The sequence below is a fragment of the Agelaius phoeniceus genome, assembly GCF_051311805.1.
Source record: "Agelaius phoeniceus isolate bAgePho1 chromosome W unlocalized genomic scaffold, bAgePho1.hap1 SUPER_W_unloc_2, whole genome shotgun sequence".
NCBI lineage: Eukaryota > Metazoa > Chordata > Aves > Passeriformes > Icteridae > Agelaius > Agelaius phoeniceus.
In genome coordinates this window covers 9,837,266-9,848,927 of record NW_027509867.1, presented here as the reverse complement: position 1 = coordinate 9,848,927, position 11,662 = coordinate 9,837,266, and the positions used below count along the sequence as shown (strand labels likewise).

Sequence of the window (11,662 nt, the reverse complement as noted above, 5' to 3'; positions counted from 1 at the left end):
ACTCCTGCCATCGATGTCCTATGGAACTGTCAGTGCAGAGGTAATCAAGCCTTTCTGAAGTAGCAGTCATTCCCTTGACAAATCCTTAACATCTAGTTTTGTAACCTCTGCCTCATGGCCACAAACCCAGGGCATCAGAGCAGGGATGGCTCCTCGAGAGCTCCCACGCACAGGCCTGGCTGCTCCTGGCACACTAAGCCAGCACAACTGGAGCTCAGGCAGGGACCTGGGTGAAGGTTTTCCCAGAGCAGGAACAAGGCTGGGTGAGTCCCAGCGGGGCAGTCTGCAGGGAATGGCCCAGGTTTGGCCCAAAGCAGCCTCTCCTGACTTGTCACTGCCCTTTCTCCATGAACAGGTCTCCATGTGCAGCCCCAGCAAATGTCCAACAGCAGCTCCATCAGGCACTTCCTCCTGCTGGCATTGGCAGACACGCGGCAGCTGCAGCTCCTGCACTTCTGCCTCTTGCTGGGCATCTCCCTGGCTGCCCTCCTGGGCAACGGCCTCATCATCAGCGCCGTAGCCTGCGGCCACCACCTGCACACGCCCATGTTCTTCTTCCTGCTCAACCTGGCCCTCGCTGACCTGGGCTCCATCTGCACCACTGTCCCCAAAGCCATGCACAATTCCCTCTGGGACACCAGCAACATCTCCTACACTGGATGTGCAGCTCAGCTCTTTTTCTTTCTCTTCTTCCTGTCAGCAGAGTTTTCCCTCCTGACCATCATGTGCTATGACCGCTACGTGTCCATCTGCAAACCCCTGCACTACGGGACCCTCCTGGGCAGCAGAGCTTGTGTCCACATGGCAGCAGCTGCCTGGGCCAGTGCCTTTCTTTATTCAGTGCTGCACACGGCCAATACATTTTCCCTGCCTCTTTGCCATGGCAATGTCCTGGGCCAGTTCTTCTGTGAAATCCCACAGATTCTCAAGCTCTCCTGCTCAAATTCCTACATTAGGGAACTTGGTCCTCTTCTGGGTAGTGTTTTTCTGGTTTTTGGTTGTTTTGTGTTCATTGTTTTCTCCTATGTACGAATCTTCAGGGCTGTGCTGAGGATCCCCTCTGAGCAGGGACGGCACAAAGCCTTTTCCACCTGCCTCCCTCACCTGGCCGTGCTCTCTGTGTTCCTCAGCACTAGCACCTATGCTAACCTGAAGCCCCACTCCATCTCCAGTCCATCGCTGGATCTGGTTGTGTCAGTTCTGTACTCAGTGATGCCTCCAGCCCTGAACCCCCTCATCTACAGCCTGAGGAACCAGGAGCTCAAGGCTGAAGTGGGGAGGCTGATGACTGGATGGTTTCGGAATACTAAACTGGTGGCCAGTGTTTGCAAATCACTTGTAATAAAACTCATCTTTTATTTTTCGCCGTGGTTTCATTTCCTTTGTTTTTTCTTTCACTTTTCCTTTGTTTTTCTTTTTTCATATTGTCAAAGAAGAAAAGCCATTCCTTGTGCAATTTCTCATTTTGTTTCTCTCCTCCTTCCCTGTGGCCACAGACTGTGTCAGTGAGGGGCTGCGCTCTTGGTGGCTTTAAGGGAAGTAAAGGATGTCCCAGCAGAGTTTTCTGCAGAGATGCCCTTGTGTTGCCTTCTCTGGAGCTGCAGCAGCAATGTCTGTGTGCAGAGCTGGGGCAGATCAGGGCTGGCCCAGCAGCTGTGCCCAGCAGCAGCAGCAGCAGCACTTGGTGTTGCCAGTGCTGCTGCCGTGGCCCTGCCCCGCTGCCCTGGTGGCCCTGGTGTTGCTGCAGGGCCTGAGTGCTCTCGGGGCCGGGCACAGCCCTGGGGGTGGCAGTGCCAGGGCTGCAGCAGGGACAGGCCATGGGCACTGCTGGGGCAGCGCTGACGCCTCAGGCCAGGCCCTGGGGGCTCCAGGCTCCTTGCCCAGGCTCTCTCAAGAACACGGCCAGGCCAATGCTCAGCACAGAAACCCCCGTCAGCAGCCCCAGGCTGGCCGTGGGCAGGCTGGGGGCAAACAGCATGGCTGGGGCTCCGCAAGGGCCCTGGGGCAGACGGGAAGGAACAGCAGAGCAGGGGCTGATCCATGCCCAGTGCGCTGCACAGCCCAGGGCAGCGTCCCAGAGCGTCCTCATGCAGCTGCCAACAACATCCCCTCTCTGCAGCCCAGGCCTCTCCCACCAGCTCACACAGGTGCCCCATCCTTGCAGGCACAGACACGGCAGCACTGCCTCAGCAGCCCCTGTTTGCATTGCACACAGCAGGGAGAGCACCCCCATGCTGTTGCTGTGGGGACATGACCCTGAGGGAGCACAAATGCCATCAGCCCCTGGGGCCAGCAAGGCCTGGGGGACACCAGGGAAACCACTCAGCTTTGTCCTGGCCTCTGCACTCAGCCAGAAAGTTTGTTCCCATCAGCTGGGAGTTTCCTGTGCCACTGCAGACGCTGTTGCTCAGAGCCAGGGCTGCCTGGCAGCCACCCCCAAACTGCCCTGACCATTTCCTTGGCTTCACCTTTGCATTCTTTCCTTTTTCTGGTACAAATTTCTCCCTAATGCCCACCCCAAGGGGTCTAGAACTGGACACAGCATTTGAGGGGCTGCCCACCCAGTGCCCCAAAGCACAAAGGAAGAATCCCAGCCCTGCTCCTGCTGGTCACACCATTCCTGATCCAGGCCAGGAGCCATTGGCCTTCTTGGCCACCTGGGCACGCTGCTGCCTCATGTCCAGCCTGCTGTCCATCAGTCCCTCCAGGTCCCTTTCTGCCTGGCTGCTCTCCAGCCACTCTGTCCCAAGCCTGTAGTGCTGCAGGGGTTGTTGTGGCCAAAGTGCAGGACCCAGCACTGGGACTTGTTAAACCTCACCTTCTTGGATTTGGGCCCTGGATCCAGCCTGTCCAGGGCCCTGTGCAGAGCCCTCCTACCCTCCAGCAGATCCACACTCCCAGACAACTTGGTGTCTCCAGGGTTCCATGAGGCCCCAGAATGTCCCAATGGCCTCCATGACCCATGAGGCCTCCCAGTGTCACAATGTCCATTTGGTTCCATGGGACCCCTTGGTGTCACAATGTCCCTTGGATCCTTGGGCCCTGCAGTGTCACAATGGCGCCGTGGTCCCCCAAGGCCCAGCAGTGTCATAATGGATCCTTGGTTCCATGAGGTCTGGCATAGCAGCAATGCTCTCCTTGGTTCCATAGTGTCACAATGGCCTCTTGGTCCCAAGGGCCACCACGGTGTCACAAATGTTTCCTTCATTCCAGGAGTCCCTGAGGAGCAGCCCTGGCCCTTTGGTTCCATGGGGCCCTGCAGTGTCACAATGGCCCCATCGTGACACCAGGTCCTGCTCTGTCACAATGCTCTGCATGGTTCCACAAGGCCCTGCAGGGTCACAGTGGCCTCTTGGTTCTAGGAGGCCTCAGAGTTCCACAATGAATTCCTTTGTGCTGCAGTGTCACAATGGAGCCCTGGTGACACAAGATCCTGCAGTGTCACTGTCATTGTGACGCTGTGGTTCCTTGGGGCACCACAGTGTCACAATTGTTCTCTCAGTTCCCAGAGTCCTTGCAATGGAGCAATGGCCCCTTGATTCCATTGTCCCCAGGCACTCCCAAGCCTCTCCTTGGTTCCGCAGTGTCACAATGGCCCCTTGGTTCCACAAGGCCCCGCAGGGTCACAGTGGCCTCTGTGGTTCCACCAGGACCCAGACTGTCACCATGGACTCCTTGCTTCCATTCAGCCCCACAGTGTCACCATGGCCCCTTGGCTCTGTGCTGCCATGTCGTACACAGTGTCACCATGGTCCTCTTAGTGCCACCAGGCTCTGCAGCGTCACAATGGCCCCTTGCTTCCCCAGGGCCCTGCAGTGTCACAATCATCAGAGAATCAGCCAGGCTGGAAAAGACCTTGGAGAGCATCAAGTCCAGCCTGGGACCCAACACCACCTTGTCACCCAGACCATGGCTCTGAGTGCCACATCCAGTCTTTCCTGAAACACTTCCAGGGACAGTGACTCACCCACCTCCCTGGGCAGCCCTTTCCAATGCCCAATCACCCTTTGTGTGGAGAATATTTCCTAATGTCCAGCCTAAACTTTACCTGGTGCAGCAAAAGGCTGTGTCCTCTTGTCCTGTCACTGTTCCCTGGGAAAAGAGCCTGACCCCACCTGGCTGCACCCTCCTGTCAGGGAGTTGTAGAGAGTGATGAGTTCTCCCCTGAGCCTCCTCTTCTCCAGGATAAACAACCCCAGCTCCCTCAGCCACTGCTCCTCAAAAGACTTTCTTCCAGACCCCTGACCAGCCTTGTTGCCTTTCTCTGGACATGCTCCAGCCCCTCCATGTCCTTCCTAAATTGGGGAGCCCAGAACTGGACACAGCACTCGAGGTGCTGTCCAGCCAGTGCCCAGCACATGGGAAGAATCCCTGCCCTGCTCCTGCTGGCCACACCATTCCTTATCCATAGGAGTGCCAGGGGATGGATGAGGGAAATGGTGGGGAGGGGGTGGGGAAAAATTCTGATTGATTGTCAGCCATCAAGGGTCTTGATTTTCATATCTATTCAAACTGCATTTAAAGCTGCTGGGGATCAGTATCAATTGAAAATTGCTGAGATCAATCTATAAACAGGAAAATAAAACTTAACAGAACAAAACTGTACTCTCAGCATTGTTTTATATTATTGTATATTCACTTTGAATATACTTCTGTCATCTGTCTAATTAACCACATTAAGAACTGAAAACTTGAAATATTCCCCAGGGTCTTTTCTTGTTCAGGTATTCTGAACAAATGTTTATGAGATCTTCTCACTGAATTCCTGAACTGAAGAGCTCAAGAAAGAAGAAGTCTCTGGAGCAGTAAAATTCATCAGCAACCTCCAAGTGACTGAGGATCCATCCCCATGAGAGCAGCAATGAACAGAAATGGGCAGAGCTTTGTGGCTGCCCCAGCTTTGGCATGGGCCCTGGGCCTGGAGCAGGAGCAGCTCTTGAGGGCCCCAAGGCCGGGGCTCTTGTGCTGCCCTGGGCAGATGGGATGGCAGCAGGGGCTGCGGAGCTCTCAGCACCTCAGGCCGAGGGCAGCAGGGCAGCCAGGGAGCCTCCTTTGGCCTTGGCCAAGCACCTTCCCCCATGGCTGGGGCTTAGTCCTGTGGCAGCTGCAGCTGCTGCTGTGCCCTTGGCAGGGGCTGAGGCCGTGGGGCCAGTGCCCAGAGCAGCCTGGCCTGAGCAGAGCTGTGGGGCCAGAGCTGGCTGGGCTGGGCTGGGCTCAGAGAGGCCCTTGGTGCTGCCCAGAGCTCAGGGCAGCTGGCAGAGCTTGCAGGGAGCTGGGCTGAGCTCTGAGAGCGTGGCCCAGAAACCATCAGTGTCCATCTCAGCCTGGCTGAGCGTGCAGGGGCAGGACTCAGGCCAGGCCTTGTGGGGCAGGGCCAGCACCTGTGCAAGGCATTGCAAACAGGCAAGTGGCCCAGAGAGGAGGCTGCTCTGTGCCCTTGGTGGCATGGACAGAGCAGGGAGGGGCCCAGGACATTTGTCAGCGCCAGCCTCTGTGCCCATGCGTTGGCAGCCCTGGCTGCTGAGTCCAGCTTTGGCCTGGGCTGAGTTGGTCTGTTCCCGGCCATGGCCAGCCCTGGCTGCCTCTCTGCTGGCCCAGAGGCCGGCAGAGCCCGGGGCAGGGCTGTCTGTGCAGCCCCACAGGTGCCACGGGCTCTGCAGGAGCTGGCAGAGGCTGCCCAGCAGGGAGGCCATGGGGCACAGAGCCCCAAGGCTGCTGTGGGCACCACGGCACAGGGGCCGTTCCCAGCCGCAATGCTCCTGGCCTGGGCTGGGCCTGCACAGGGGCTGGGCCACCATGGCTGGGCCAGCACAGGGCCACAAAGGAGCCACGCAGCCGCTGCCGGGGCTGACAGCAAGGCCAGGCACACACAAGCAATTGCTGAGCATGGCCTGCGCTGGCCAGGCCTGACTGTGCCAAAGGCAGAGCTCAGCTGCCCTTGGGGGCTGCAGCAACACTCCAGAGCCCAAAGAGCCTCCATGGCTGGGCTGGAGACCAAGGCTGCAGCAGGGAAATGCAGGGCTGCTGCACGATGGGGAGGCCATTGAATTCCAGCACACACCTCAGCTCTCTGATGATCCCGGCACCATGCTGGGCCCTGTTTCAGACTGGAGCAGAGCAGATGTTGATGGCACAGGAGCCCTGTGGGGCTGTCAGGGCCCTGCAGCTTGCAAGGTGCTCTGCTCTCCCTCAGGTGCTCTCAGAGAGATCCAATCCCAGCTGGGCACCTCAGGGCACAAGTGGCACTGCCTGTTGATGGGCACACAGCTGATGTCTGCCTGGAAAGGGGCACAGGTTTTTGTACCTGTTAGTTTCAGAATATACAAGCAAATCTTTATTATCTGGGTCACTTGAGTACTTTTAAGAAACAGCAAACTTTTCCCAGCAGGAACAGGAATTTTCTGGATCTACTGGATTCTTTGACTGATGGCAGAAGAAGAAATACTGATTTTCCCCTCTCCCTTTGCCACCAACATTCAGTCTAATATTTCATGACCCCCTTCCTTTAGGGGTTTCCGTCCCTCCTGGTTAAATGGCCATGTCTTAGGACATCTCTTCATTTAGAGCAGCTGGACCTATGTCTTTCGTATTGCTCCAAGACTGCCTCCTGTAGATGTTGTCTGGTCATTCCAATGCATCTCCCTTGACGGCCATCATGCTTTGAGCTTCAGGGAATTGCCCAGTCTTTCAGAAGTTTAAACATTTCCTTAGTTGTAGTTTTTTCTTTTATATCACCTCTTCTTATATCTTTGTCTAAAATCCTTAGTGTATGGAAATCCCTTGTGGATGGCGGACGTGTCAGATGTTGCTGCAATGTCAGAAGGAGCCGGGGGAAGTGTTTTGATGTTTATTAAATTTTATCATTTCACATTTTTTATGCTGGCCATGAAGAGAAACCTTTCTGTGCCTCTGAGTCTCACCAGTTCCTGACCCCCAAAGGACACAAACCTGATGAGTTTTGGTTCCCATGCCAGTGGCTGCACTTGGATCTCCCTCCATAGCCAGAGCAGAGCTCCCTTGTCCCAGAAAGTGCCTGGCAAAGGAGGAATGAATGAAACCGGACAGGCTGAGGGAATCAGGGGCAGGGCAGAGCCAGGGAGAAGAATGACTTTTGCATTTGATGGAGCTGTGCCTTCCATTGGCTTTGTTGGCTGACAAGAAATGAACATCCCTCTGTGTCTCGGGCAGCTCCTTCTGCAAGGAAAGCAGGTGGGAGTTGGAGCCAAGGAGCTGAAAGCTGCAGGTGCAGCCTGGGTTGGAGGGAGCTCAGATTTGCACAAGGCTGCTCTGAGTGCCAGGGCTTGGATGGGGGAAATGGTGGTGTGGGGGTTGGGACAGAGTCTGATTGATTGTCAGCCATGAAGGGTCTTGATTTTCATATCTATTCCAACTGCATGAGGAGGTACTTGGATTCAGTGTCAGTTGGAGACTGCACATAATGATTTATGAACAGGAAAAAATCCTGAACAGGACTTAAAAAATCTTTTCTCACTGTCTTTTTAAATATAATGCATTCACTTTGAACATACAAATGACATCTGTCAAATTAACCACAAAATATTTGAAAACTTCAATCAAATTATTCCCAGAGGCTTGGCTTATTCAGGTGTTCTGAATGTTAATGAGCCCTGGGCCACTGAATTCCTGAACTGAGGAGCTGAAGGCTGAACAAGTGATTTGGAAAATTAAATCAAATTATTCCCAGAGGCCTGGCTTGTTATGGTGTTCTGAATGTTCATGAGCCCTGGGACACTGAATTCCTGCACTGAAGAGCTGAAGGCTGAACAAGCCTCTGGAGCAGTGAAATTCAGCAGCAGCCTCCAAGTTGCTGAGGATGTCAGCAGCCCCCAGTGAGGCCATCCCTGCCCAGAGACCGTGGGGGAATGGGCAGACAAGGAGAGCGTCCCTGGGGCTGGGGCAGCACAACTCAGAGGCACCAGCGGCTCCAGCTGGGCAATGGAGTGTGGAATGTGGCTGGGAAAGCCCTGCCTGGGCTGGGCCAAGCACGACACACAAGCTCTGACTCCCATCCCTCAAAAAATTCTCTCAAGGAGACATTTAAAGGAATTAAAATTGTTTGTATACTCTGAGTTGGACTCCCTGGAGAAATGCCACCAAAGATTCTCAGGAGCTGAAAAGAAGAAAACAGTCACTACTGGGAGCTTTAGAAAATCAGAGAAACTTTTGCAAATGGTTTATTATGACATTGTAGTGGTTTTAGTTTGTTAATTTAAGATGTTTCTAATCTTGAGATTTCTTAATTGATGAGTGTAGTGAGTTTTCGTGTCGGCTAATTATTTATTTATTTATTTTATTGTGAGATAGGATTAATGGAAAGGTCAAGTAGGCCTAACATTTTAAAAGGGTATAAAGAAATTTTTATTAAAAGTAAATTTAAAAAGAAAAAAGTAGTAAGAATTATAATAAACCCTTTAGAACACTTTTTTTTCTTTATAACTTTTTCTTTTTACTGACAGTGTAAAGTAAACTTTAAATTTCTAGTTGGTTTACTATTTCAAGAGTGGTCTTTTTTTAGTTTACTTGGGGAGAGAAGTTTTTCTTGTTAAGGTTATGGATATTTTTTTACAAGAAGAATTTTTTTTTTTTTTTTGGTTCTTAATTCCATCATGGATAACAGTTGTCTGGGGAACTTTGTTCTTGTGAAGTTGTTTTTATTGCTACAAGCTTTTTCACAGCTTGTAGATGGGCCATGTCAACTTATGGGGTATTGTTTTAAAGATGAGTTCTTTAAGGGTAAAAGTTTTTATTTTTTATTTTTAAAATTATTTTTATCTCTGGGAATAGAGATCTTCTCTTGGGGATACTGGATTACTTGGATTTTTTTCCCTTCTGTTTAAACTTTTTATGAAATTACAGTTATTTTAACATTTGTTTATTTTATTATGGAGGGTTTTTTTTGAAATTAATTGTAATTTTTTTAAAAAGTTTTTTGTGTTATAAAGAAAAAGAGTTTTTTCATTATAGTTTACAAGAAAATTTTAGTTTTAAGATTAAGGTATTTTTTCTTCTTTTTTATTTGGGATTTAATTTCTCCTTTACTGACTTTGATGGTTTTATATATTTTTTATATGCTGGTATTTTGTTTTTTTCTTTTACTCGATGGAGCAATGAAGTATTGAAAGGATTAACACCTGACCTGCCAGTAACTTGTGGTGGAAGTTGTGGTTGGGTTGTGTTAGGATTGGTTTTATGGTTGGTTTTGGGTTTTTCTTTGTGTTTAATTTTAGTTGCAGGGTTATTTTGTACGGGTGGTAGGTTGTAGGGGTTTTTGGTTTGAGTTGTGTTGGGGAGAGGGGACTTGATGGTGAGATTTTAATAGCTGTGGCTGGCTTTGTTCTGGTTGGGGTTTTGTAGCCTCTTTTGTTTTCCTGTTTGGGAGTTGTTGGGGTTTGGTTTGGTCAGAATGGGGCCAATGGGGAGGGGGTGGCCTGGAGAGGGGGGAAGGGGCTCAGCCCATGGCAGGGTTGCTTGGTTTGGTTTGGTTTGGTTTGGTTTGGTTTGGTTTGGTTTGGTTTGGTTTGGTTTGGTTTGGTTTGGTTTGGTTTGGTTGAGATGGGGGCCAGGGCCATGGCCCGCTGCTTCTTTGTTGACTGGAAACGAAAGAGGAGGTTCCTGGGTTTTTCCATCTTTAACATTTGTGTTTCACAGAGGCGTGTTCAGTATCTCAGTGGTTTAACAGATTGTCAGTGACACAAAAAGTTTTACATTACTTTTAAAAATTCTTGTCATGTATTACAACAGATATTCAATCAACAAAAAACACTTCTGAAAGCATTGACTTGGCCCATTCAACTTCACAAACTCTAAGCCTGTTCAATTTAAAGTTAATCAACATTTGCAGGAGCACAGAAACAGAAGAAGAAGATGCAGAAAGAGAAAAACTCAAAAAAGATACAGAGAAGCACACACACAGCTACCAACTCCTGGATTCCAGCGCAGTTCAGATGGAAATTCCAAGAGGAGGTAGGGTCAAGATGTGTGCTTGCCTTGTGGTCAGCCTTCAATACCCCTTGGTCTCCCTGGGCCCTTCCCCCAGGTGGGACTTGGGCTCATTTGGTCCCTCAGGAGCTGGGCTGGGGCTGCAGAGGTGACTGTGGAGCATTGCCTGTGCTGTGCCAGGGACTGGCAGCCACTGCTGGGCTGGGATAGAGGCTCTGGGGGGATTGGGGTTCCAGGGCAGGGCAGGGCTGGGCTTCCAGGGCAGGGCAAGGCTGGACCTGCCCCTTTTTCCCCCACACACATGAAATGTTTCCAGCCAACAATCTCCTCCAATTTGTCATAACAGGCAATATTGGAGGTGGAACCCAAATTCTGGCCATGCGCACCTGGACTAGAAGGACAGTTCTTTTCCATAGGAAGGAAAGCACAGAGCCCCAGTGTTTGGAGAGCCTCACTAGGCCAAGACCAGCCAGACTTGTCAGGAATGGAAGATTTTGTCTGGGACCAGACTTTGGATATAGGGAATATTAGAGGTGGAACCCCAATCTCAGCCATGGGCACCTGGAGAAGCAGAACACTTCTTTTCCATAGGAAGGAAATCACAGAGCCTTCCCCACTGTTTTTTGAGATAGATGCAAAGTGACCCTTCTGAAACCACTGCAAGACAGACTTGTCCTGGGAATATTCCTATTGGAACAATCGCATGATATAAGGTGGTGTTGTTCTATTTCTGGAGTCCCATACTGTTGTTATCAAATTTCTGAAGTTCCATACCTCCTTGGTGTGTTCTTATGGCTGCAGATCTTCACAGCACAGACTCCTTCTCCTGCATCTTTCTCACTTCAGGGCTCCTCCAAGACTCTCCAACTGGCTAACCCACACCCTTTTATCCCAGTTATCTTCATTAGCCACAGCTACGGCCCAATGAAGGACATCGCAGCTGCAGCCCATGAAGGACAACCGTGACCTCCCAGGGCAAAGCCTTTATACAGATATTCAAATACAATACATTTCCTCTACTATAATAAGAAAATTTGGAGGTGGAATCCCAGTTCTGGCCACGGGTGCCTGGAGGAGGAGGAGAGTTCTTTTCCATAGGAAGAAAAGCACGGAGCCCCAGTGCTTCAGCAGCAGATGAGAAGAGACCCTCAACATGCCAGGGTCAGCTGGACCAGTCAGGCAGCCCCTGGGAGGCCAAACCAGCCAGATCTGTTCTGTGTTCCCTTGGTTTTGTGGGGCCCTAGAGTGCCAAAATCGTGCCTTGGATCCATGGAGCCCCACTGTGCCATAATGGTGGCTTGATCCCATGGGGTCCAGCAGTGTCACGATGACCCCTTGTTTCCATGGGATCCAGCAGTTTCACGATGGCCCCTGGGTTCCAGAAGGCCCCGCTGTGTCACAATGGTCCCAATGACTCCATGAGCCCCTGCAGTGTCACAATGGACCTTTGGACCCTGGGGGTTTGCAGTGTCACAATGGTCTCCTTTGGCTCCACAGTGTCACAATGGACCATTGATGACAGGAGGCCCCTCTGTGTCACCCTGGAGCTTTGGTTCCATGCAGTCCTGCAGTGTCACAAAGGCCTCTTGGTTTCAGGAGGCCCCACAGTATCACAAGGATCCTCTTGGTTCTGTGGGGACCCCCAGGGTCACAATGGTCTCACCGGTTCCATGAGGCCTCACAGCGTCACAATGGTCTCTGT

General features: G+C 51.5%; 1 protein-coding gene across 1 annotated transcript; it reads left to right on the top strand.

Moving 5' to 3' along the window:
- Positions 1 to 378: 378 nt before the first annotated feature.
- Positions 379 to 10,926, top strand: LOC129131475 (olfactory receptor 14A16-like). Its single transcript, XM_077172963.1, has 2 exons — positions 379 to 1,321; positions 10,856 to 10,926. The coding sequence occupies exons 1-2, from the start codon at positions 379 to 381 to the stop codon at positions 10,924 to 10,926; spliced, it is 1,014 nt and encodes a 337-aa protein (XP_077029078.1).
- The last annotated feature ends 736 nt before the right edge of the window (positions 10,927 to 11,662 follow it).

Bases quoted from the DNA above. Each gene is read 5' to 3' on its own strand.
- LOC129131475 (XM_077172963.1), top strand. From the start codon at position 379: ATGTCCAACAGCAGCTCCATCAGGCACTTCCTCCTGCTGGCATTGGCA. The intron at 1,322-10,855 runs GTGTTTGCAAAT...CTTTTATCCCAG, and splicing joins GAATACTAAACTGGTGGCCA to TTATCTTCATTAGCCACAGC.